At 41.4% G+C, this 23,343-nt stretch overlaps 4 protein-coding genes, 1 long non-coding RNA gene and 6 other non-coding genes across 14 annotated transcripts; 1 reads left to right on the top strand and 10 right to left on the bottom strand.

Moving 5' to 3' along the window:
* Nucleotide 1: 1 nt before the first annotated feature.
* LOC120808864 (uncharacterized) lies at nucleotides 2-3,215 on the bottom strand. Its single transcript, XR_013451244.1, has 14 exons — nucleotides 3,072-3,215; nucleotides 2,775-2,840; nucleotides 2,532-2,603; nucleotides 2,336-2,410; nucleotides 2,120-2,158; nucleotides 1,859-1,919; nucleotides 1,632-1,684; nucleotides 1,372-1,421; nucleotides 1,124-1,195; nucleotides 926-1,000; nucleotides 699-751; nucleotides 438-503; nucleotides 209-268; nucleotides 2-127 (listed from the first exon to the last, which is right to left on the bottom strand). It is a non-coding gene; the product is annotated as an uncharacterized LOC120808864 (long non-coding RNA).
* Nucleotides 333-400, bottom strand: LOC120809906 (small nucleolar RNA SNORD18). The gene has a single exon (XR_005710155.1). It is a non-coding gene; the product is annotated as a small nucleolar RNA SNORD18 (small nucleolar RNA).
* LOC144383809 (small nucleolar RNA SNORD18) lies at nucleotides 1,262-1,326 on the bottom strand. Its single transcript, XR_013451285.1, has one exon. It is a non-coding gene; the product is annotated as a small nucleolar RNA SNORD18 (small nucleolar RNA).
* Nucleotides 2,670-2,734, bottom strand: LOC120809907 (small nucleolar RNA SNORD18). Its single transcript, XR_005710156.1, has one exon. It is a non-coding gene; the product is annotated as a small nucleolar RNA SNORD18 (small nucleolar RNA).
* A 968-nt stretch (nucleotides 3,216-4,183) lies between the features above and the next one.
* Nucleotides 4,184-8,020, bottom strand: rpl4 (ribosomal protein L4). Its single transcript, XM_040162095.2, has 10 exons — nucleotides 7,714-8,020; nucleotides 6,869-7,040; nucleotides 6,648-6,754; nucleotides 6,263-6,401; nucleotides 5,869-5,993; nucleotides 5,403-5,532; nucleotides 5,067-5,223; nucleotides 4,819-4,902; nucleotides 4,522-4,642; nucleotides 4,184-4,307 (listed from the first exon to the last, which is right to left on the bottom strand). Exons 1-10 carry the CDS (start codon nucleotides 7,714-7,716, stop codon nucleotides 4,236-4,238), a joined length of 1,110 nt encoding a protein of 369 aa, XP_040018029.1. The 5' UTR covers nucleotides 7,717-8,020; the 3' UTR covers nucleotides 4,184-4,235.
* LOC120809908 (small nucleolar RNA SNORD18) lies at nucleotides 4,712-4,778 on the bottom strand. The gene has a single exon (XR_005710157.1). It is a non-coding gene; the product is annotated as a small nucleolar RNA SNORD18 (small nucleolar RNA).
* Nucleotides 6,064-6,163, bottom strand: LOC120809910 (small nucleolar RNA SNORD16). The gene has a single exon (XR_005710159.1). It is a non-coding gene; the product is annotated as a small nucleolar RNA SNORD16 (small nucleolar RNA).
* LOC120809909 (small nucleolar RNA SNORD16) lies at nucleotides 6,470-6,567 on the bottom strand. The gene has a single exon (XR_005710158.1). It is a non-coding gene; the product is annotated as a small nucleolar RNA SNORD16 (small nucleolar RNA).
* Nucleotides 8,021-8,188: 168 nt separating the features above from the next.
* Nucleotides 8,189-12,813, top strand: zwilch (zwilch kinetochore protein). The gene is made up of 18 exons (XM_040162091.2): nucleotides 8,189-8,378; nucleotides 8,564-8,606; nucleotides 8,707-8,799; nucleotides 9,169-9,341; nucleotides 9,457-9,650; nucleotides 9,774-9,853; nucleotides 9,926-10,081; nucleotides 10,191-10,262; nucleotides 10,409-10,502; nucleotides 10,595-10,647; nucleotides 10,736-10,832; nucleotides 10,922-11,001; nucleotides 11,097-11,253; nucleotides 11,359-11,387; nucleotides 11,460-11,596; nucleotides 11,704-11,799; nucleotides 12,099-12,214; nucleotides 12,296-12,813. Exons 1-18 carry the CDS (start codon nucleotides 8,329-8,331, stop codon nucleotides 12,382-12,384), a joined length of 1,809 nt encoding a protein of 602 aa, XP_040018025.2. The 5' UTR covers nucleotides 8,189-8,328; the 3' UTR covers nucleotides 12,385-12,813.
* On the bottom strand, nucleotides 12,322-17,613 carry lctlb (lactase-like b). 4 transcript variants are annotated; one of them, XR_005710033.2, is made up of 16 exons: nucleotides 17,406-17,613; nucleotides 16,463-16,642; nucleotides 16,205-16,365; nucleotides 16,017-16,104; nucleotides 15,825-15,934; nucleotides 15,618-15,746; nucleotides 15,410-15,505; nucleotides 15,244-15,298; nucleotides 14,999-15,160; nucleotides 14,640-14,917; nucleotides 14,393-14,519; nucleotides 14,101-14,300; nucleotides 13,883-13,946; nucleotides 13,621-13,694; nucleotides 13,158-13,202; nucleotides 12,322-12,977 (listed from the first exon to the last, which is right to left on the bottom strand). XR_005710033.2 is itself a non-coding variant. In XM_078083429.1 (15 exons), the coding sequence occupies exons 2-14, from the start codon at nucleotides 16,587-16,589 to the stop codon at nucleotides 13,630-13,632; spliced, it is 1,662 nt and encodes a 553-aa protein (XP_077939555.1). In that variant the 5' UTR covers nucleotides 16,590-16,642; nucleotides 17,406-17,599; the 3' UTR covers nucleotides 12,322-12,977; nucleotides 13,621-13,629. The 4 variants fall into 4 exon arrangements, 3 of the variants coding, with proteins under 3 accessions (XP_077939555.1, XP_040018023.1, XP_040018024.1); XM_078083429.1 differs by lacking the exon at nucleotides 13,158-13,202 and having other exon boundaries at nucleotides 17,406-17,599; XM_040162089.2 differs by lacking the exon at nucleotides 13,621-13,694 and having other exon boundaries at nucleotides 17,406-17,598.
* A 147-nt stretch (nucleotides 17,614-17,760) lies between these two features.
* Nucleotides 17,761-20,481, bottom strand: snapc5 (small nuclear RNA activating complex, polypeptide 5). Its single transcript, XM_040162097.2, has 4 exons — nucleotides 20,155-20,481; nucleotides 19,661-19,782; nucleotides 19,319-19,399; nucleotides 17,761-18,310 (listed from the first exon to the last, which is right to left on the bottom strand). The coding sequence occupies exons 2-4, from the start codon at nucleotides 19,748-19,750 to the stop codon at nucleotides 18,128-18,130; spliced, it is 354 nt and encodes a 117-aa protein (XP_040018031.1). The 5' UTR covers nucleotides 19,751-19,782; nucleotides 20,155-20,481; the 3' UTR covers nucleotides 17,761-18,127.
* Between the last annotated feature and the right edge of the window lie 2,862 nt (nucleotides 20,482-23,343).

Below are 23,343 nucleotides of genomic sequence, written 5' to 3'. Positions count from 1 at the left end.
CTTGCCATTTACATGAATGACTCATACACTTGAGAAATTTATTAAATCACAATCCATGTACATATAATACATGTCCAAGGCTCTGCAGGTGCTTCCTTCTCCAGAGGCTCCAGCATCTTGGTCTTATCTATGGAGAGAACCAGCATCATTTGAGAAACATGATACAATGTGATAATTAAACAATTTAAGCTTGATGGTTGTTCCTTACCATGAGGTCATTCTTTGGACGGTATGACACCACGATGCTTTATTAGCACTTTTCATCTTGCTGTAATGATAATGAAAAACCCTTAAAATTGAACTTCCACATAACTACAAATTAGTTATTAACGTTTCTCAGAACTTCTATACAATCAGGATTCAGAAACACGGACCTGAAGTTGTATCATCATCATAGTTGACAAGTAATAAATTTACAATAAAGTGACAGCGCTTACATTGGTGCACAAAAAGCCTCCTGATCTCCTCACTCAGGTCTGTTTATCATCTTGTGCATTGGCAGGCTGAAATAGAGGCATTACAAATTGAACTCATGTGGAACATTGTGAAAATAGTCAAATGACAAGTCTTGATGCTTTAACTCAGAACATTATCAGATATTCAAAAACAGACCAGGAAGTGGAATCACTAATGTGCAATATTTCCTTTTCACCAGTAGTATTACAGCCAGTAACACTATTTACAATGTAGGTTCTTACCTTCTGTTCAGTTTAAACATTATCAAGGTTTTCAGCACTCGTTGCTCTTCTTGCTGGAATGAAAAAATAAACTTCTTAAAATTTAACTTGCGCAAATACGAATTTGTTATTAACTTTGTGTCGCTCAGAACTTCTATACAATCAGGATTCAGCAACACGGACCGAAGTTGTATCATCATCATAGTTGACAAGTAAAAATAAATGTACAATAAAGTTACAGTGCTTACATTAGTGCACCAAGAGCCTTCTGGATCCCTTTGGAATCCTGCTCAGGTCCGTTGGTCATCTTGAGCATTTGCAGGCTGAAATAAATGAGGCATTACAAATTTAACTCTAACATTATGAAAACAGTCAAGTGACAAGTCTTGATGTTCTAACTCTAGTAGCACCATTTACAATGTAGGTCTACATATTTTGGTTCTTACCTTGAGTCAGTGTAAATGTTCAGTTTGAGCATTATGAATTTCTTCAGGATTCTTCAGCACTGGTTGCGCTTGCTGGAATGACAAAATAAAGTCTTAAAATTGTGAACTTTTGCGCACCTACAAGAGTTACTTTATGCGTTGTTCAGAACTTCTATACAATCAGGATTCAGAAACACGGACCTGAAGTTGTATCATCATCATAGTTGTAAAAAGTAAAAATAAATGTTCAATAAAGTGACAGCGCTTACATTGGTGTACGAAGAGCCTCCTGATCTCCTCACCCAGGTCTGTTGATCATCTTGTGCATTGGCAGGATGAAATAGAGGCATTACAAATTTAACTCATGTTGAACATTATAAAATAGTCAAATGACAAGTCTTGATGCTTTAACTCAGAACATTATCAGATATTCAAAAACAGACCAGGAAGTGGAATCACTAATGTGCAAGATTTCCTTTTCACCAGTAGTATTACAGCTAGTAACACCATTTACAATGTAGGTTCTTACCTTCTGTTCAGTTTGAACATTATCCTCAAGTTCAGCACTCGTTGCTCTTCTTGCTGGAATGAAAAAATAAACTTCTTAAAATTTAACCTCTGTGCAACTATGAATTAGTTATTAACTGTGTCGCTCAGAACTTCTATACAATCAGGATTCAGCAACACGGACCGAAGTTGTATCATCATCATAGTTGACAAGTAAAAATAAACGTTCAATAAAGTGACAGTGCTTACATTAGTGCACCAAGAGCCTTCTGATCTCACGCTTTAGAATCCTGCTCATCTTGTACAGCCACTGAAATAAATATGGCATTACAAATAGAATTCATTGTGTCAAACAGTCAATGGACCAGTATTCTGATGCTTCATCAGTTTCAACAAACGACCATGAAGTGGAAGCTCATCACTGATGGGCAACATTTTCTCTGGTTATTTTGCAGCCTTCAGCAAGCAACTAACAGTTTACAATGTAGGGCTACACGTTTTGATTCTTACCTCACGTTCAGTTTGAAGATTATCCTCAAGTTCCTCTTGCTGTAATGACAAAAAAGGTTTCAAAATTATGAAATTTCAGCGCAAATACGAATTTGTTATTAACTTTGTGTCGCTCAGAACTTCTATACAATCAGGATTCAGCAACACGGACCGAAGTTGTATCATCATCATAGTTGACAAGTAAAAATAAATGTACAATAAGGTGACAGTGCTTACATTAGTGCACCAAGAGCCTTCTGGATCCCTTTGGAATCCTGCTCAGGTCCGTTGGTCATCTTGAGCATTTGCAGGCTGAAATAAATGAGGCATTACAAATTTAACTCGAACATTATGAAAAGTCAAGTGACAAGTCTTGATGTTCTAACTCTAGTAGCACCATTTACAATGTAGGTCTACAGATTTTGGTTCTTACCTTGAGTCAGTGTAAATGTTGAGTTTGAGCATTATGAATTTCTTCAGGATTCTTCAGCACTGGTTGCGCTTGCTGGAATGACAAAATAAAGTCTTAAAATTGTGAACTTTTGCGCACCTACAAGAGTTACTTTATGCGTTGTTCAGAACTTCTATACAATCAGGATTCAGAAACACGGACCTGAAGTTGTATCATCATCATAGTTGACAAGTAATAAATGTTTAATAAGGTGACAGTGCTTACATTGGTGCACAAAGGGCCTCCTGATCTCCTCACTCAGGTCGGTTGGCCATCTTGTGCATTGGCAGGCTGAAATAAAGGCATTACAAATTTAACTCACGTTGAACATCATGAAAAAAGTCTATTGACAAGTCTTGATTTTTTTGACTCAGAACTTCTTTACGTATCAGATGCAAAAACAGACCATGAAGTGGAAGCTCATCACTGATGTGATTGACAATTTATTTTCTCTGGTTATTTTGCAGCCTTCAGCCAGCAACCAACAGTTTACAATGTAGGGCTACACGTTTTGGTTCTTACCTTATGTTCAGTTTGAACATTATCAGCACTCGTTGCTCTTCTTGCTGGAATGACAAAATAAACTTCTTAAAATTTAACTTGCGCAACTACGAATTAGTTATTAACTTTGTGTCGCTCAGAACTTCTATACAATCAGGATTCAGCAACACGGACCGAAGTTGTATCATCATCATGGTTGACAAGTAAAAATAAATGTACAATAAAGTTAGTGCTTACATTGGTGTATGAAGAGCCTTCTGATCTCACCTCAGGTCGGTCATCTCGTGCATTGGCACGCTGAAATAAAAGGCATTACAAATTTAACTGACGTTTAACATTATGAAGATAGTCAAATGACAAGTCTTGATGCATTAACTCAGAACTTGATCAGATATTCAGAAACACAGACTAAAGTAGAAGCTCACTGATGTGAGATGGCTTAAGTACTCACTTGTAGTCAGCCTTCAGGTGACTGTTTACGCCAAGTGTCGTACAGCAACTCTGCGAAGGCGCCTCAGGAGGTTCTTGTTCTACTGCGATGCCTTCAAGGTCAGGATGGCAGTTAGTCATATCCAGGAATACTAGTATTCAGAAAAGGTTTATCTACCAATCGATATCAGTTAAGTACGCATTACCTACAATATATCAGATATCCATATAGCCACCAGTCACTTTTACATTGGAACATTGAAATTGACCCACCTGATTTATTGGACGAGACTTTGTTACAGGCGTCCTCTGCGTACGAGCTCCACCAGACTGTCTTACCGGCAGCAGCCGCTCAGAGCTTGGTTATTATCTTTGACTCAATGCTGTAATCAAGCTGAGTAAGTGTACCATTGTTCAGCCCGTGACTCACCCACTGCACAGCGCTGTGAGGCCCGTTTAGTTCAACACATCCAACCTCAGAAAAATGGTTTGCACGTTGTGAGCACAATAGTTCTATTTTTAGCGTACAAACCTACATGCAGTTAAATCTTTGTATTTAGTCTTTCAAAAGATTATAATTGAATCATGAAAAATACTGCTAATCCCGTGTGCGCGATATTCTTTGAGGTCTGTCATTCTTTAGCGGTAACAGATTTCAATCTTCATTTAGAATTAATATTTAGAATGACGGTCTGACTCGTACATTTGCAACAGATGATTTATTAAATCACTGAACTCGTCTGCAAGTATAGCAATTTATGCCTTGACTTTTTTTGGTGCTCCTTTCTTGGCAGGCTTCTTCTTGGATTTCAGCATCTTGGCCTTGATCTATGGAGACAACCAAGATTTCAAAGTCACTGTTGGGATGACCTCTACTTGCCACTAGGGGTCGTCTGGGTTGCCTTCTTTCCAACACTCTGCTGTTACTCATCGGATTTATTCTTTGGATCAGTATTATTTTTGCCTTGTTGGCAGTTCTATTGTAGGCTTAAGCCAGCTGGTAACATTCATACGATTCAGGTCTACATGTTTGGGTTCTTACCTTGGGGTCGTGCATCAAGATGGCGCGACGTCTTGCAGTCTTGGCGTACGGGTTCAGTTTGAGCATTATCCTCAAGTTCTTCAGAGGATTCTTCTTCAGCACTCTGCGGTTGATCTTCTTGCTGGAATGACAAAATAAACAAGTCTTAAAATTGAACTTCTGCGCACCTACAAATTTATTACTTTATGCGTTTCTCAGAACTTCTATACAATCAGGATTCAGAAACACGGACCGAAGTTGTATCATCATCATAGTTGACAAGTAAAAAGAAACGTTCAATAAAGTGACAGTGCTTACATTGGTGTACGAAGAGCCTTCTGGATCTCCTCACTCTTGAGAATCCTGCTCAGGTCTGTGTTGGTCATCTTGTGCATTGGCAGGCTGAAATAAATGAGGCATTCCAAATCCAACATTAGGAAAATAATCACGCGAAATGTCTTGACGTTTTAACTCTGAACTTCTTTAGATGTCAGATATTCAAAAACACTTGAGCACGAAGTTGAAGCTCACTGACTTCTACTTGAGTGATTGTGTTAAATACTCACTTGTAGCCGGCCTTCAGGGAAGAAGGTTTACGCCAGGTGCCGTACAGCTCGTCCAGCTTGCGGAAAGCACTTTCAGTCCAGATGCAGAAGCGTCCAACGTGACCACCAGGAGCGAGCCTCAGGAGGTTCAGTTTGTTGACGTTCTGCAATGTGATGCCTTTACAGCAGGACAATTTATAACATTTAATCATCCCTTCCTTTTTTACCCCATAGCATTCAGGTTTACAGGAACCACAGCATATTGTAGTTAAGTACTTAATAGTGCGAATGGTAAACGCTTAACCCTTTACATAACCATAATGGTAAGTTCTTTAAAAATGGGAACTAATGACACACCTGGGATATTTCTGAAGGCTTTGGTGAGACCCGAGTCTTGGTTGTAGATGACACAAGGTCCTCTGCGTTGGATCCGTCTGCGATTCCTCATCTTACCCTTACCAGCACGCATGCGCTGAGAGGCGTAGACCTGAGGAGAGTTTCTCAGTTACTTATATGACAAACCACAACTAAAGGTTTTTTTTTTCATGCTCTTGAATCCTTGAGTAGTTATCGGAGCCAGAAATGTTCATTAATACCACTAAACAAACAAAAAACTAGTTCAGTCCAAGATCTTTCGGTTACATACACATAAATTAGATTAAAGATTCTTAGCATCTTCCCAGTCATCCTTAGCTCAGCATATGGGGCAGCCATCTTATTCTCCATTTTGTTCAAATGTGCCAGAGGGAGTTTTTTTAAATTTATTTTTTAAATCCTGTCATTAGAGTGCTGCGTCAAGCAGAGAGAAGAAAGGTTTGATTACTTTCTTTATGTCATTCCAGGCTTTCAGCTTCTTCAGCAGGAGAACCGCCTCCTTGGTTTTCTTGTAGCCCTCAACCTTGTCTTCAACCACCAATGGGACCTCTGGGATTTCCTCAATGCGGTGTCCTAGCAGACAAGAGAATTGGTTCAAACACACGTTTCACACTTCGTGACATACTACCTTCTTGCGACAGCTTGCTCAGACTCGAAGACACATCAATACCATGTGACAGCTTTAAGACAGCAGGCCACTGTCACTGATCACCGACTCAGACGCAAATTACACCATCATGGCAAGACAAGCGTTAACTAAAGAAATATTAATATTTCTTTATAGAAATGCATTTAAAAACTCTGTACTTCTGTATATAAACTGAATGGTTCTTAGCACATACCTTTGGACATGACAAGTGCGGGAATGGCAGTTGCCGCCACTGCAGAGCAGATGGCATAGCGCTTCTGGGTTGTGTTGATTCTGTGGTGCCAGCGACGCCAGGTTTTAGTGGGGGCAAACATGCGACCTCCACGACACATCTACACCAAAGTCAAGGATGTTTGATAAAAACTACTGTATTACAACAAGTAATTAACCAAGTAATACTTGCTCAGACTCATTGTTCGTCAGCCATCTGTGCCAGCATATGACAGTAGGCATCTGTCACTGATCACAGAGTAAGTCGCAAATTACACCATCATTGCAAGTCTTGTGGCCGATTTGAGGATTCAAGTATTTTCTTTACAAGAGAAACCCTCAAGCTTGGATTTTGGTCCCAAGGATACATTTCCAAAAGCACCCTGGCCAGAGCGGTGGGTTCCACCACCTCTCACACGGGGGATACGAGCTACAGCTCTTCCTGTACCCCAGGACTCTGCACTGGTCTGGTGCCCTGTAAAACAAAAATCACACAAATTACCCAACACATCCGAATGCATGAACGTATGCACTCTTGTAAAATACTTTGATTCAACTAGGAGGCTCATTCTTGTTGCAGGAGGTATACCTGCCAGTTCGCTGACGGCATACGGCTGCCGGCTGTTCTTGCGCATGTTGGTGTGGACAAAGTTCACGACATCAGGGCGAATCGGAGCCTTGAACACGGCTGGCAGGACCACATTCTTGCCAGCAGATTCTCCTTTCTCGGAATAAACCGAGATGAGGGGTCGGGAACAGGCCTATAAAAACAAACAATCGATTTCTGGTTAATAAAGCCTATGTTGGATTTGAGACTAATATTCTCGAAGACATACTCGCTTTGTCCCGGTAAACGTCCCTTAACGTTGTCCGCTCAAAACATCATATCTCCTTTGAGCCTCTATGCTGGTAACCAACGGTATGACAGATATAAACCGCGTATATCCCTGATATACGATAACAGGAACGTTGTATTGGCATTTCTACTATTGGGTCAAAAACTATAGCTGTTAGCCGTTAGCTTAGCTCGGCTAGGTTAACGTGACGGAAGCTAACTAACTTTAGGCCTAAAACGTTGCGTTGGCCAAACACGCTGGCAAAGGAGCAAATACGAGCACTAACACACCAGAATACCATAACGTGTATTTACGAGGGAAAAAATGCAACATTCGATGCCCCATGGCCTGTACCACATGCGCTAGCTACGACTGCTCTACACGTGGAACTGGTCTGAATTACTGAGCTGACGCTATACGTCCAAAATGGCTCCTCGTGTTAGCCTCGTCAGCCGGGCGCATTCCAACTGCCTGTTCCAATAGATCTGAATACAAGCTTCATCCAGGTAACTATGTAACGTTTATATGACAATTGAAACTCGAGATATAAATCAGTATTATATAGCATATTCATAACGATATGAGCGTATCTTCTCACCATTTTCGAAAATTAGTTTTCGGCTCGCCGGGAACCACACTGCTCACGGTATGGCGGCCACAGTGAAAAAGGAAGTCGGTGTAACACACTCTAGGGTTTATGCCTCCGCATAGACGGATATCACTTCCGCCGAAATATATTTTTCACGAATGTTTTGCTTACCTTGTATAAATGTCTATTAAACATTTCTACAGTTTTATCAAGTAATTGCAATTGAATCTTCAAACAAATTCCCTAAAAAAAACGTATTAAAGTTAGTTAACGTTACTTCAAACGGGACTATTTCTTTACGCCATTTTTACGGCGCAGGATGACTTAAGGACGACTTTTTTTCTTTCTTATTTGACAAAAGCAATAAATAATTACGATTTATTGGAATTATATAAACACATTGCTGCCATTATTTTTCTGTTATATAACGTTAAACATATAATTGATTAAAAAGAAAAGACCTATGACCGATGACCTATGACGTCACCGTCTGAGTAAACGCGCGACAGTCAAAAAAAACATTAGCATCCCAGCACTGCTAGCATCCCGTTTAACTCTTAGTTAAACTTTTAGTTTAATAAATGTAACATTCATTCACTCTGGAACAACTGATCTGATTGCGCAATGAGCTCAAAGGTGATATCCGATGCTAAGGAGTTTTATAATATTCTTCGGTGAGTTAACTTGTTTACCATGACGCCCGTTGTGTTTGGTATTTTAGAGAAAGTCAAATGAACGCTTGTAATGATCCGCCTGGTGTTATAGCTTAACTTTACGTTTTAATTTCTCAATTGCATGAATATACTTATCTTTTTGGGGCAAGGTTTAATTGTGTATCTTATATCTCCTTTGACGGAAGGTCTCTTCAAGATGAGGAAAGCAACGGACCATTTGCATATGAGGTAATTGTATTTTATATGTGAACGTTAAATCAGTCGTGTTAAAGTCTATCTATGTAACACCCTGATGAATAATCGCGTTTCGGTATCTGATTGATTTTAGGAGGACATCCAAATGTTAAAGACGGACGGAGACAGAATTCCTGTGCTGAAAATGTACCATGGCAACGAGCCAGTCTTCATCTGTGAAAAAGCTGTGAGTAAAGTCGACGCTGTGAGGCCAAACCCGTGTTGCTGGCTAATCTGATAATTGAATCAACATATGGAGATTGTATTGCATTTCAGAAGTCTATGATTTTTGAAATGCAACTTCACTTTTGTGACACGCTGACGTTGATTTAGGATGGCGCACATTCAGTGTCACCTGAGCGACCATAATTGTGTATTAGACCATATTTAGTATTGTAAAAAGCAAAGGCTATAATTCAACGTACGCACAAAGTACCCATTTTCTCCATCCATCCATCCATCCATCGTCAAACCGCTTATCCTGCACACAGGGTCGCGGGGACTCATATAATGTTATTAAAAAATGGTCCATGTTTTTCTTTCTTAATTTCTCAAGGTTCCAAAAATAAATGAACCCGAGGATAAAGCAATGAAGGAAACAACAAACTGCAATGACAGCAATGATGCCGATGATGATGATGATGATGATGAAGAAGATGAACACCACGATATTGCTGATGTTCTCCTGACAGATCTGGGACCACAGCCACTAACAATCACTAAAGCAAGGTGACCAACTACAAAGTTTAACACTTTATCCAAATAACACAAGAGCAGGAACGATTTATTAACCCGTGGTTATTAACACACGGTTGATGATCAAAATGCATTTTTGTCTTTATAGGCAGTTGCTGTCTTGGTACACATTATCTCAAAATGATAATGTGTCATCTATTGACAACAACAACCCCGCTTTGCACCCTCTGTGGGTTCGATGTGACATGGCTGATCCAGCCGGAACCACCTGGTTTGGAGCTGAAACGGTCTGCATGGGAAAGAGAGTATCTGGTGTCAAATTATACTCTGTTACCTGCAAAGGTAAAGCTTTCATTAATCCCTCCCTGAACCATTATCAGTATAGTGAATGTTGTTTTTATTCAACTCCTGTGATTTTTGATGTTTCCGTCATTTGTTTCATTCCTTTAACTTAAATTGTCTCAGGCTCAACTGTGGACAATGCATCTCTCATAACCTTAGAGCAGCTCAAACAAGAGCATAATAAAAAGCACCACCCGTCCTCGGTGAGTGTGCGTCCTTCCTGGTAAGTTCGTTTGAACGAATGTTCAGTCACTTACATCCACCAATGCTTCCAGATGACAATCAAAGGCAGCGCCAGGTTCATCTTGTTTGGCTCCACTGTCGTTGAAAACACCATGATTGAGTCACAGAGTAGTGTGACAGTGGATTTCAAATGGAGCCCTGTGGAGAGTGTCCTTGAGACCCCACCCCTGTCTTCTACAGCAACACTGGTATGAACCAGTAATTCACAATCTCTACATACACTTATTTTATATATATTTCATTTTGTAACAGCATTAAATACAGAATAAAAGCTTGTTTATTTCTGCTTGTGTGCAGAATATCAAAGTTGCCAGCGGGGACATGAGGAGCCCAATGTATGAGATGTACAGGGAGCTGGAGTTTCTTCAGGTTCGTGTCCCACAGTGATCTGACGTAAATGATAGTGAGCATCATCCATCCATCCATCCATCCATTGTCAAACCGCTTATCCTGCACACAGGGTCGCGGGAGCATCATCCAACAAATCTAAATATAAGAGTCTTGTGTTATTTCAGGCTCTGGCTGATGGTTTGCGAACTGGTGAGACTGAATGGGTGGAGGCTTTGGAAAGCGTGTCTGCTGTAAATCTGACCACGGCCTTCCTTGAAGGTATCTGTTTTTCGATCAAATGCACATTTGTTACGACTTAATGCAAACAGTTCATTCAAAATCTTATTTTCCTTTTGTCATTTGTCTTTCAGAGCTTCGGGATACTTCAAAGACACTACAAGACCAGACTGCCAAAACAGCGAAGGTATTATAGAAAAAAAGGGACCTTTCACAACTTCATCCATTTCAGAATAAATGTGGTTGTTTTCTTGCTTATCCAACGTTCCTCAAAGAACGCAGAGGTGAAACCTGAGACCGACATATTGAACTCCTTCCTGGAACGAGGCGATTTGGATTTTGTGGAGCAGCTGTGGGTTCGGATGAGAAGGAGTGAGTCAGCTTCTCTGATGAGAAAGCTTAGTTTAGCGTTACAAACCGACAGCGACGACCTTTTTCCTCCATTGTATTCTTCATTGCAGGTGTAACTTCATATCAAGACATTGGAGATTGCCTGAAATTGGTCATGGAAGCTCTGAGATATGGGGACATCAAACCCTGGGTATGAACTGATGCTGCTCAGTAAAAACAGTTCATCACCAGATGGAGGGCTGTTAAGTGTTTGTTCATTTTGCTTTTTTTTCTAAATTCCTCTAGATTCACAGAGACAGCAGCAGCTCCCTCAGCAAGCTCATCCTGCAGTCCTACCACCAGCAGATTGACCATGTGTCCCTCACGGGTGTCACCCCTGTCCAAATGCTGCTGGAGATGGGTCTGGACAAGATGAGAAAAGATTACATTAACTACCTCATTGGTAACTTCTCAAACATCCCTCTAAAGCGCCGTATAACTCAATGTCCGTTACGTGGGAAGTCATATTTAGTAAAAGTACAAACTTTGATGTCATTTTTATCCTCAGGTGAAGAATTGACAACTCTTAACCACTTGGTAAGACTGATTTACTGACGGCTGTTTGTTAACGACTGTTAACAACACGTTCTAAGACATTTTACTCCACAGGGTTACTACCTGAGCACAGAGGTTGATCAGCAGGAGCAAGTGATCCGACTCAGAAAACTGCACCATCTGCTGGAAATAATAGTGACCTGCAGTACTTTCCTGGGTCTCACCTACGATCGGCTTTTCCTTCTCACACAGTACATTTATTTACCTTTTTTTGCCAATAATCTATAAGGGTTCAAAATGTTGTTGTTTTTTGCCCCCCAAAGATGACATTCAAGACCACAATTTACTTTCCCCTTAGATCATGTTTGCAGCACTACAAAACACACCCATATGATGAGGAGTATGAATTCAAACTGCAAATCAAACCTGCGCTGATCAGACATTTCTACCAGAAGTAAGGAATACAACCATTTTCACACTTGCTGTTTCATTACCTTCTAGAAAAATGGTAAACAAAATCCAGAATTCTGTCTATACGTTCATGTTTTAACAAGATAGCAATTGGTTTCACCCCAAAAAGTTTCAGCCATTTGTAGTTTGCGTCCGGTACGATTTGATGAATTGAAAATGAGGCCACTGTGTTCAGATGTTCGTCTCATGTGTTCCTGAGCGTCTGCCTGTGATTCAAACGCCAACTGTGACGTTTTAACGGGGGCTATGGTCTCATCCCTCATGTTTGTCTCATGTCCACAGAGAGCAGCCAGTCCTGTGGGGGGCCGAGGTGTCCAGTGGCCACGGTTCCCGGGAGGTCAGGACCTCCATGACTCTCAGTGACAGACCACTGGTTGATCATGTTATCTTTGAATCAGGTGGCCATTATGCAGGACATGATGCATGGTTACCAATGGCTTTTATCCCCGGTATTAATAACATTCTCGTTCTTTATTTAGGTGAGCCAAATGAAACCATGGATGCGGACAGTGAGAATCCCGCTTTATTCTCCACCACCGTGTGCTGCAGCCTCGTCAACTTTGCATGAATTCAAACTGAGCGCCACTCAATACAAGGCAGGAGTTAATTGTCATTTTCAGTATTCTCTTCAGCAATTAACATGTTTCAAAAGGATAGAATAACTAGCCAGTGGTTCTGTAAATATCAAGTTATATTAATTAGATTTCTTCAGTACGTTTTGGGACGCTGCCATAGGTTCTCTGAATGCATCTTTATTATCACATTTGTTTGCTCAATACAGCAGTTGAGTGAAGAACTCCAAACAAAGTACAATCAATCTTCAGCAATATATGAAAAAGCAACATGCTGCAGGGCTATCCACTGTTTGAGCGTCCGGTACTACGTACTACTATGTTATTAAAAGGCTTAAGTAATGCTTTTGCAACACATTCTCTTGAAATGCAGATTTGAATGTATTCATATTCACGCATGATCCATTAAAGAAATGATGCACTTGAAATATGTGTATATTAATGTTTGTGGTTGTAAAGATGATGCACAGAGTCTAGTTCCGCCTCCGCAGCAGGAACATAAGGAAGACGGCGCTGAGCAGAATAGAGAGTGTGCAAACAGTGGGAACAACAATTTCAGTTACCATCTCCATGTGGCTGGTCAAAGGGTCTGGAATTCACAAACACACACATGCATACACAAACATACAGACGCACAGTAATAAGTCAACAGTATTACGATGTAGTTCAGGCACTGCTCATGAAGCGATGGATGATGCTCAAGCACAGCACTCAAAGGGTTAATATTTGTCCTTCACCTCCTTCATAGTGAACATGAGTGGTTCCTTACCATGTATAAGTCTTAGAATATTGGCAGCAGTACTCCGCTGTTCCTCTAATAAAGAAAAGAGAAAGTACTCAGAGTTGATTATGACACTTTAACCCTTTGAGTACTGCATGCGGCGACTGGAGAATATTTCATAAAGCAGCATTTTCACCGCCGGAGGACTTTTAAAAAAAAAAATCAAATCTTCTGAAATCTTTTTGATTTTCACCCGACATCGACCAGTGTGGTTAAATCAAATTGGATTCCTACACGGTATCTCAGACAGCTTCATAAATAATCCTGCTTTGTGAAATACCCCGTGGACACACGTTTTTGCCGAAGCTGCTTGCAAATTGGATTTAAGCACAATCAAACTTCAGATAAATGAAGACGTAGTCGCACACTGTACGCAAGCACAAGCTGGCATGTTTTAGTCAAATTGAATACAGCTCAGTCACAAAGCAACCAATGATTGATGAACATATACCCTCAAGTTCTAAACTTCATCATGCATTGGCCAAACCTTTGGCATTTCTGCATGTTCCTTGGATTTTCTTCTAGCTGGGGGGGGCAAACAAAGAAGATATCTCAGATATTTTGTGTTTTATACGCCTGTTAATTCTTCAGCTTACTTAAAAATTTGAAAACTATTGCCAAGTTGTTGTTTTTTATCAGTAGAATCTTTATTTGTTTACCCCGGCTAGCTGATCATTAGTAAACACGGGCAGGGATCTTCTAGACCAACTGACCTGCAGCCAGGAGCTGATTGCTGGAGGAACACGTCTCAACCGCCTTCCGCCTCCAGTTCTCCACCTGCGAGGATTTACAATGCAATCCGACGTCACTGGCAAAACTATTTTTATGTGACACAAAACCGCATGAGCTGATCGAGCGTCATGTTTTAGAGGGATATCTGCAGGAGTGTCTGCACAGGATGGGAGGTGGGACTTTGTAGCGGACGTCTTACCTCTCTCTGATTGGGAAATCCATTAGAGCTGATGACCCGTTTGTAAAACTGGACAGACGCTTTGGGATAGCGGGGCTTGTTTTTGTTCCTGAAGTCCACATAGTACAAGCCAAACCTCTCGGAGTAGCCTTCATCCCACTCAAACTTGTCCAGCAGGGACCACGCGGTGTAGCCCTTCACGTTGACTCCGTCTTTGATGGCTGAGCAGCACCACGGAGAAAGAATTGACAGCAAAAACTTTTGTACACGTTTGCCCCAAATGACCGAAGGGTGCGTGCTTGAGCTCATTTACCTTTCAGCATCTCATTGATGTAGTCCTTAAAATACTGGATCCTCCAGTCATCGCACAGTTCTGTGCACAGCATCTTCTCAGAGACTCCGTTCTCCGTCACATAAATCATCGGGTTTCCGTACTGAGACTAGACGGGAGACGAATCAACGTCCGGTTAGTGGCCTTCATGTCATCTCAAGATCATTTCAGCTTCCACACAAACGCCAACAGGCCTGTTCTGCATAATTCACCATTAACAATGAGTCACCTTGACAAAGTTGAGCAGACGTCTGAAACCCCATGGAACTGAGTAGAGCCACTCGGACCCGGGGTCGGGCCACCGCGGGTCAACCAGCTCCGCCAGGTCGCGGTCGGTAAAGTAGCTGCCGCCGCTGCGAGCTGATGGGTGGTTCTTTTGGGTGATGTAGCGGGTGGTGAAATGACCGATGCCGAGGAAGTCGCAGGTCCCCTTGATGTAGCTCTTCTCTTGGGGGGAAAATGAGGGCAGGCGGGACGTCCCGTGGCCCTGTTGGACACTCTTCCTTCCTGCACACGCAGGTAGTGATTGGTTAATTCCCCAAAAGACCAAATAGTACTTTAAGATCAACTGCGTACGATGGAACTTACCGACAAAGTCTTTCATCACTTGAGGGTAATCTCCGTGGAAGATGGGTGTGGCAAACCAGCCCAGGAAGAACTGGACGTATCTCTCAGCTGCCTCGATGTCTTTCTGGTTGCTAATATCCACCGGCTCGCCCCAATCCCCCGAGAGAGAGATGCCAACCAGACCTGCAGAAGTGGACAAGAGCTCTCAACACTAAGACGGAAAGTGATGCTGTACGAGTGACTTTCAACGGTTTGACCCTGTTTACCTTTTTGTTTCCCCCTCCATTGGGTATCATAAGTGTGCCAAACCTTCGCATGGGCCTATGACAAAGATTACTATAATAAGTATGACAGTTCAAAGAGGCAGATTCATGTTTCTTATTACTGAATATATACGTGTATAAATATATATATTTACATGCTTTGACCTACCTTGATTATGTGATGGGCAGCTCTGTATGCACCTGTTCCTTTCAGCCGCAGTCCGGGAGCATGCTCACCCGTCTCATAGCCTTCAACTGCGACCGACTGAAGCAGATTTATTAGTATATTAGCAGTATTAGTGTGTTAAAAGTCCTTATAACAGGTAAATGCATATTCATCCAAGCTCTGCAAATTATTCGAATTATTTGGAACGCACCCACGGATTGTTGAAAGTCATCCAGTACTTGACTCGGTTACCAAATCTTTCAAAGCAAAGGCTCGCAAATTCATTGAAATGATTGACCATGCTTATGTTCTGCCATCCGCCATATTTCTCTTGCAAGACCTAGAAAAGCAAAGAGTGCATTAACTTGATACAGAGGAATAGTGCAAAAGGTCTCAAATGAAAGGTTTGCATACCGACCTGTGGAAGATCCCAGTGATACAGCGTGACAACAGGAGTGATCTTGCTCTCCAACAGATGGTTAATCAGCTCATCATAGTACTGTATTCCCTTTTCATTTATATGGTCAGCTGTAAATGGTATTTAGGTGTCAATAGTAACAAATGATGTCTTATCGGGCAGTTAAATTCTCAATTAGCAGCAGCTACTTACACTTTATGCCAGTGGGGATGAGCCTGGGCCAGGATATAGAGAAGCGATAGTGGTTAAGCTTCAACTCCTTCATCAGGGAAACGTCATCCTGTACCACACACACACACAATGGAGTGAAACATTTCAATTTCTTTTCGACCCCCCCACCCCCCCTCTGTTCTTTCTATTTAATGGACACGTCACCCCACCTTGATCTTGTGGTAACCCTCACAGGAGGAATCCCCGGTGTCATTTCTTTGGATTTTGCCTTTCTTATGGCTGAACACGTCCCAGATGCTCAGTCCTTTTCCATCTTTGTCCCAGGCTCCTTCTGTTTGATAGGCTGAACTGCCGGCACCCCACGAAAATCCTAATAAATGCATAAACAACCAGATGCTCAACTCTCATTAAAATCAGTCATTTAAAATGTATGTTTTCCTGTGAGCAAAAGAGCCATTTTTGTTTACCAGCTGGAAAAGTGCCATAATGGAAGGAGCTGTGACCGTTCTTTGTCCAGTCGAAGTCCTCAGCCGAAGACAGACACAGCACCAACACAAACACATGACACACACTGAATGCACAGCGGGGCAGCATGGTACTCCTGAGCCTGCAGCACAGTCACTGTCGGGTTCTGCTCCAGTCCTTTACTGTCATTTGCACACCGAAGAGAACCATTTAGCACGCCCTCTTCATTAAAGCAAATCATCACAACTTCCTTTACTTGAAAATCGACGCGGGTGACAGAAAAATGTTTGAACGTAGTCACTTTCGTTAAACAGCGTGAAAGCAGATCGCAGATGATGGACTGCAGGGCTCCTGCATCCCTGATGTTAGGAGCCAATGCGCCTTTTCAAACTCAATGGAGTGTGAGCTCATCTTGCTGAGGCTGACACAATCTATACAAACCAGTTTCACCTCTGTAAGCAAAGTTAATTTGAGTGAGGCTGATATATGTACAGAGTACAATCACGTGACATCAAATGAACATTTAAACGTAGGAAGGCTTAACGTGAACGTGGGAACATCATTTGACAATCTAAAGGAAATTAACGCCGTTTGTTACATCGCCATGGTCGCCTTCAGCAGCATCCCATTCCAGTTTTATAGTCTAATAATCCTGCAGTTTGATTCATATGTTTAATCTTATAATGCAAATTGAAGAAATGTCCCTGTATGCCTTGCATTGTAAAAGTATGGTAGACATACAACCTAAAATGTTTAAAGAATTCCTAGGAATTATGAATACTAATCGTTATACAAAGTGCTGTTTACTGTTGTTTTTTTCTCTCAAGCATGTTTGTTTAAGCATTTGCACATCTAATTATCTTTTAGTAGGACACTTTGTAGTGCACAATCCGTAACCATCACTCCACAATTGATTCACTGAGTCGGGTACACGATGTCGATTACCTGTACGCCTTATGAAGAATTCATTTGCAGCAGGTGAGTGTGCTGAGCTCAAGTCCCCGGGTGAATGGGAGCTCACAGCATGTAGAAAGCTCAATATATCTATTGGTGCTAATCTCCATTGTACGTATCCTGTTGTAGCACCACCCTTCTCCAGAGCGGTCCCTGCTGTCGGGGTCAAAGCTGGCCGTATTGTGAGGCTCACTGTATTGTTTTTGCTGTTTAGAAAATGCTGAATGGCTGCTGGTAGAAAGTGTTTGCACTGCATTACTCGTTCCCCTGGGTCAGGTTGAGATTGATCCACTTGTTGACCATCAGTAAACATTTGGAAACATTGTAAAATACGTCAGGTCGGATAAACCCTATGCAAAACATTTTATTTTGTGCTTACAATTATCGTCTCGTACATACACACGATCTTCTTATATGGCCCAGCCACACACTTTTATGCTTATCCTCAAAATGCAATATGTCTAATAAGCTAGAGGCACCTAATAACACTGTCTTACTGCATATCAGTGAAACGTTTCTCACTAAATTTAACACATGAATTCTAACACAGTAACAGGAGAAGGCAATATTAAACCGGAAAAGAAACTCACTTCATCCCAATAAATTAATCTCCATAATTGATCAAATAGGACCAACAAATCAGCAGATGTCCGTTTACATGTGGTTCTTCTTCAGTTGTGCAAATATTGAGGGCTCATGTAAAACAGAGAACCTCAGTAATCATCCTCCTCCTCGTCTTCGTCAGGCATAAACTGAAGCTCATTGCCATCTTCATCATCCTCCTCCTCTTCATCCTCCTCCTCATCATCTTCCTCCTCCATATCAAAATCTACTGCGGCATTCAGTAGCAGTTTGGTTTGATTGATCTTGCTCTCATCGTCAAGGTTAATATTAACCTGTAACAAAGAAAAACATAATCGACATGAACCCGTTAAACATTTTACAAACACTTATGAGAACAGGAAACATCCTTGTAAAACATCATGCTGCTTATTATTATCATATTTATTATTTAACATATTCATGTACACATATTTGTATACCTGTGTATATACGTATCCATAACATATCCGCTATATTCTTATAACAAAGTAAAGAAAGTCAAAGTTGGACTGAAAATAGTTTGATTATTTTCTCTGCAACAATAAGCATCAAATGAATCTTGACGTTCTAGCTTTTTGAACATTCTATATTATCATTCTACATTATGACCTTTGAAGTCATTTGTGCCAAGAACTGTTAGCCAACAGCAAACATGTTGAGGATACAGATGAATGATGATCATGTTGTTGTTGTTGTTGTTGTTGTAAATTATGACATTTAGTGCATTAGCAGCAGAAATGGAGGATCATGCTTCAGAGTTCTAAAATAATACTACAATTGTCAAGAAAAAACACATTTTCATCATCTTAGATCTTAGATCATTAGTAATGCAAAGTAAAAGCAAAGTATAAATCCTATTATCATGTAATTTAATATCTCAATTGCTGATTAACAGAAACAAGCTTCCTCAGAAGGATCATTAGTTTCGGAGAAAAACATGAAAAAAAACTGTCCCAAGACATTTTATCCAGTGCTTTTGTGTCTACAGGAATAATCAGATCTAGTTAAGCGATTAAAAATGTTTGCCTTGGTCCCACTCTATTTAAAGTAGGGCGTTATAATAACCCAATTACTTGGCCTTCGACAAGAAATATAGATATAATGGTGTCATGCCGGCCTGGAAAGGTACCGGCTAAACACAGTGCAATAGTGTAGTATTACTGGTGAATACATCGGATCTATAATTTCAACAAGCGTAAACGTGAACACAAACAGAAATACGACTGAGAATCTCTCACTACGACAGATGGAGAATCCATTGAGCGGAGTCGTCGCTGACATTCTCTCTGCCAGCGCTTTACCTCAGTTTCTGGGGGAGATCGTTCAGAGGCTCCATCTTCCGTCTGAGCGCTGATCATCGACTTCAAGGCGCCTTCTTCGAACTGAAACGAGGGACGCATGCAGAACATTTCAGCCCCACGAGGCACTGACTCTTCGTCAGGAAACACTTATTGCCAAAGTCTGTTAGACATACAAGGAATCTGACAGCAAGACAACGAGACAAATAACAATAACACAAGTGGCATTTTCAAATGACACATTTAGAATTGAACTCTACGGTATGAAATAGAAGGCTATGGGTTGGGGGGGGGACGTAGAATAGAAAAATAAATGAAATCCACTTGGTGAACTCTCTCCCTCACCTTCAACCTGTTCAGCTGGTCCTGTAACATGACTTTGATTTTGAGGAGAGTCTCCTCTTCCTTCTTCAGTTCCTGCAGACGGCTGTGCATCTTCACTGCTGCAGTCAGACCATTCCTCAACACTGAGGAGGTGAACGAAAGGCAGCGTTAGCTAGTTCGCTGTTCCCGTCCTCTTCTTGTCCCACTTCTTCAGTCCATACAGCGTCCACGCTGCACCTGCCACTGTGACGTTAACTCAATGGACTAAAATGTAGAAGTCATTCTTTCGCGTTAAGGTAACTGTTATACCAAGACCGACGTTCAATTCGTCAGCCGTGTGGATTGTTTCAAAGAAGGAAATGAAAGAGGTGTTTAATAGACTACTGCTACTGTTTAGCCAAAGGGAAACAATTTGGCTAACGTCAAATAACGTTAACTTTAACCCTTAGCGGTAACGTTACCTTTTAAACAAATAGTCATTTCAACACACGCAAGAATAAAACTCACACGTTTACCTTCGTTTATAAATTCTGCCTACAGCTCTATATTACGTCGAAGGCGAAGCTGAACAGGATAACGTGCTTCCGTAGGCTTTTGTTTTGAATTCCGATAGCGGAGCTGTTATGCTACAGACACAGCTAACGTTACTAGCTAAAGTTTGGTTCCTGTGGTTTAAGCGGTCATATCCGGACTTGTTGTTACTTTAAAGACTGTCGGAAATATTAACCATTAGTTGCTGGGAATGGAGGATGTGTCAAAACGAACATTGTGAGCCTTCTCTTTGGTTTAACTAACGTTAGCTATAGTGGAAACCTTTGAGTGGAAATATAATCTTCCACGAGAAGGACCAAAAGGTTTTACAAACATTTTAGTATTAGAAGTTGTTCTAAAGAAATGGCTTTACACGCCGTATTTAAAACCAAAACATTCATCATGTGTGTTGCTTTTATGCCACCCAAAATATCCCACGATACACACATTTAATAGATATAATCCAAACTCCCTTGCCTTTGAGACCAGAAATACGACATCACGAGAAGCACCCAAAGGCAACATGATCTAGTAAAGCAACGTTGACTTTGTCGACATCTGGTGGTCAAATGACGGTACTGGTGGCTTTCCCTCTGAGGGACTCTCCTATCCTGAATCAATACGGGGGGATTCACTAGCTTATGCTACCACAACTCCACGTGTGAATCTCAAGGACGGCAAGTAAGGCAAGTTATATTGTTTAATATCCAATTTTACGGTGTAAAAGAAAACACTGTGTCACAAATGATAGTCCTACTTTCAAAATTGTGCTGGAGAGAAAACGTATTGCCATTATAACATACTCAGGTGTCAAAAAGTGTTGTTTTTATTGAATACAATAAATACATTGTCACTAGGTGTCTTTGAATGTGGTAGTTAAAGTGGAGCTAACTGTTATGGCAATTCACTCTTGGGTAGTTGACTCTATAATTACACATTTTTGAGTTTCTCTTCTCCAAATGTACGGTCTTAAAATGCGCAGTAACTAGTAACTACAACTGCCAAATAAATGTAGAGGAGCAGAGAAGTACTATACTTGGGTAAATGTAGCTGTTTTTGACCAGTTATGATTGAATGGCTGCTGGTGGATTTTACACTGTATTTGGGTCAAGATCAAAATAAAGCAGATATAGTTTGATTTTTTTTCTACCTACAATGTGTGAAATAACAATGTTAGAAGAATGTGACGACGTCTCTCCAGTGATGAACGTACCTTTGTTTCAATCCTTGAATGAAACCAGTTCCCAGCTGAATAGTTTGTGAAGCGCCAAATATTAGGTAAAGCTATGGCTCACTTTTAAAGACTTGTAAATGACGTTACTCTATATTGGTTGGAGCAGTTCAGCTAGTTAGCCAGCCGAGCTAATGAATGTGTATTAATTTAGCTTTTTCTTTCTAGTCAGTTCTCAAGAGCCGTCCCCTTTTAAAATGGTTTGAAGTGGCAGGTGTCAACTTTACGGCACTAGGAAGCCTAATTTGTAACAAATGTAGTTCATGGTGTTAGTCTCTCTCATAAAACCTGAGGGTCACACCATTTGGAAGCCAAAACGGGCTTTAAAGCGAGGAGGCCCGCTTGCTGCTTCTCCAGACCGAGCTGGATGTAACTGAGCTAAAAAGTAAATTTGCCTTTCAAACTTGCGTATCTCCAGATTGTAGAATTGACCTAAAAGTGAAACCTAATATTAACAAAAGGCCGCAAACCTGTTTTTAGAATACATTGTTTTTTAAAAGGCATCGTATGTTAAGGAAGCTGGGATGGTGTACATGTAATGGTGAAAGTGATGGCTTGGCCCTCCATGTTTATTCAAGTATCTGACCCCCCCCACCCCTCCTATTGCAAATAGTCAGGCATTTTACTAAGAAAGCATGCAAGTGTCCCCCTAAATCCCCAAACCCGATTATACTACAAGGGAGCTAGTAGGAACATTCAGTGAAAACCTTTATAAATCCCATATGGAACTCATTGATGAACAAGATCTGAAACTGCTCTTAATCAGTCTTCAAAAATGTTCGAAGAGCCCATTAGGTTCTTTATAGGATTCCTTGACTAAGTCCACCCAGATGTGCGAGTTGATAATCACAGCAGGCGTGCAGGACTGGAGACTAACAATGGAGCCCGGCCAAGAGGAGCGACGGCGCTGACCCGCCTCTGATCACATGCAAGTGAGAACGTGTGGGTTCCTCAAAGTTCCTCGACCAAAGACTTTCTATTACTGAGTCGTACAACAACTCAGGTTTTACCTGGTGAAAATGTATGTATGAAACTGTCAAGATGTTGCTTGACTGATGATAGAATAACTTTAGTCTAAATGATTCATTTTAGGTCGGGGGCCACATACTGGCCACTTAGATCTCAAGTGGGTTAGACCAGTAAAATCATAGGCGACGTCATTTCTTGAGCGAGCGCTGCTGCCCGTCTATGTCATGCAATGTAATTGAACACACAGTACACGTTGACATTTAGAAGCCGTAGTCGCATCGTAACGATGAATATTAGATGTTGTTCTGGCTCTTTTAATTACTACCGTTCCCCAAAACATTGTACACCGTGTTCAGAAGGAAAATGTGACATTTCAATAATGCAGGTTTTCCTAAAATACAAACGGTGTCATCATCTATGAGTCCTGCTTTAGTAAGTATATATATATATATATACACGATCAGAATCCTTTAAATGTGTGCCTCATTGACTGTTTACCCGATGTTGTGGAACGTGACCATGTACTAGAACATTATCGTGTTGCGGGCCAAGCCCATAGTGAGCCTTGGGAGGGTGAAACTGGAGCCGTGTGCCCGTGTACAAGAGACCTTAAGGATATGGGGGTCAGACAAATAGGTGCTCTGAGGTCCCGCTGCCACAGCTGCCGCCCCCCCCCCCCCCCCCCCCCCAGCAGAGACACGAGAGGCCCCGCTCTGGCACGAGGCTTTTACGCCGCGCTGGTTGAGTCCGGGGCTCTCAGTCGCCCTGCATGCAGAGGTCCCGCCGAGAATGTGGGCGTTTTGGTTGAGGGGCCTCCCAAAAGGGACAGGAGGCCGGGAACGGAGAGAAAGAGAGCAAAGGAATTGAGGGGGGGGGGGGCCATCTTTCGACGTTGCCGTCAGGAAGTTATGACTCAATTTTCAATCGTGGCAGCTAAACACGGAGTAAGAGCATGGAAAAAGAGGAGGGGGGG

Source organism: Gasterosteus aculeatus, chromosome X (genome assembly GCF_964276395.1).
Source record: "Gasterosteus aculeatus chromosome X, fGasAcu3.hap1.1, whole genome shotgun sequence".
Lineage (NCBI taxonomy): Eukaryota > Metazoa > Chordata > Actinopteri > Perciformes > Gasterosteidae > Gasterosteus > Gasterosteus aculeatus.
This window is presented reverse-complemented; position numbering and strand designations above follow the sequence as displayed.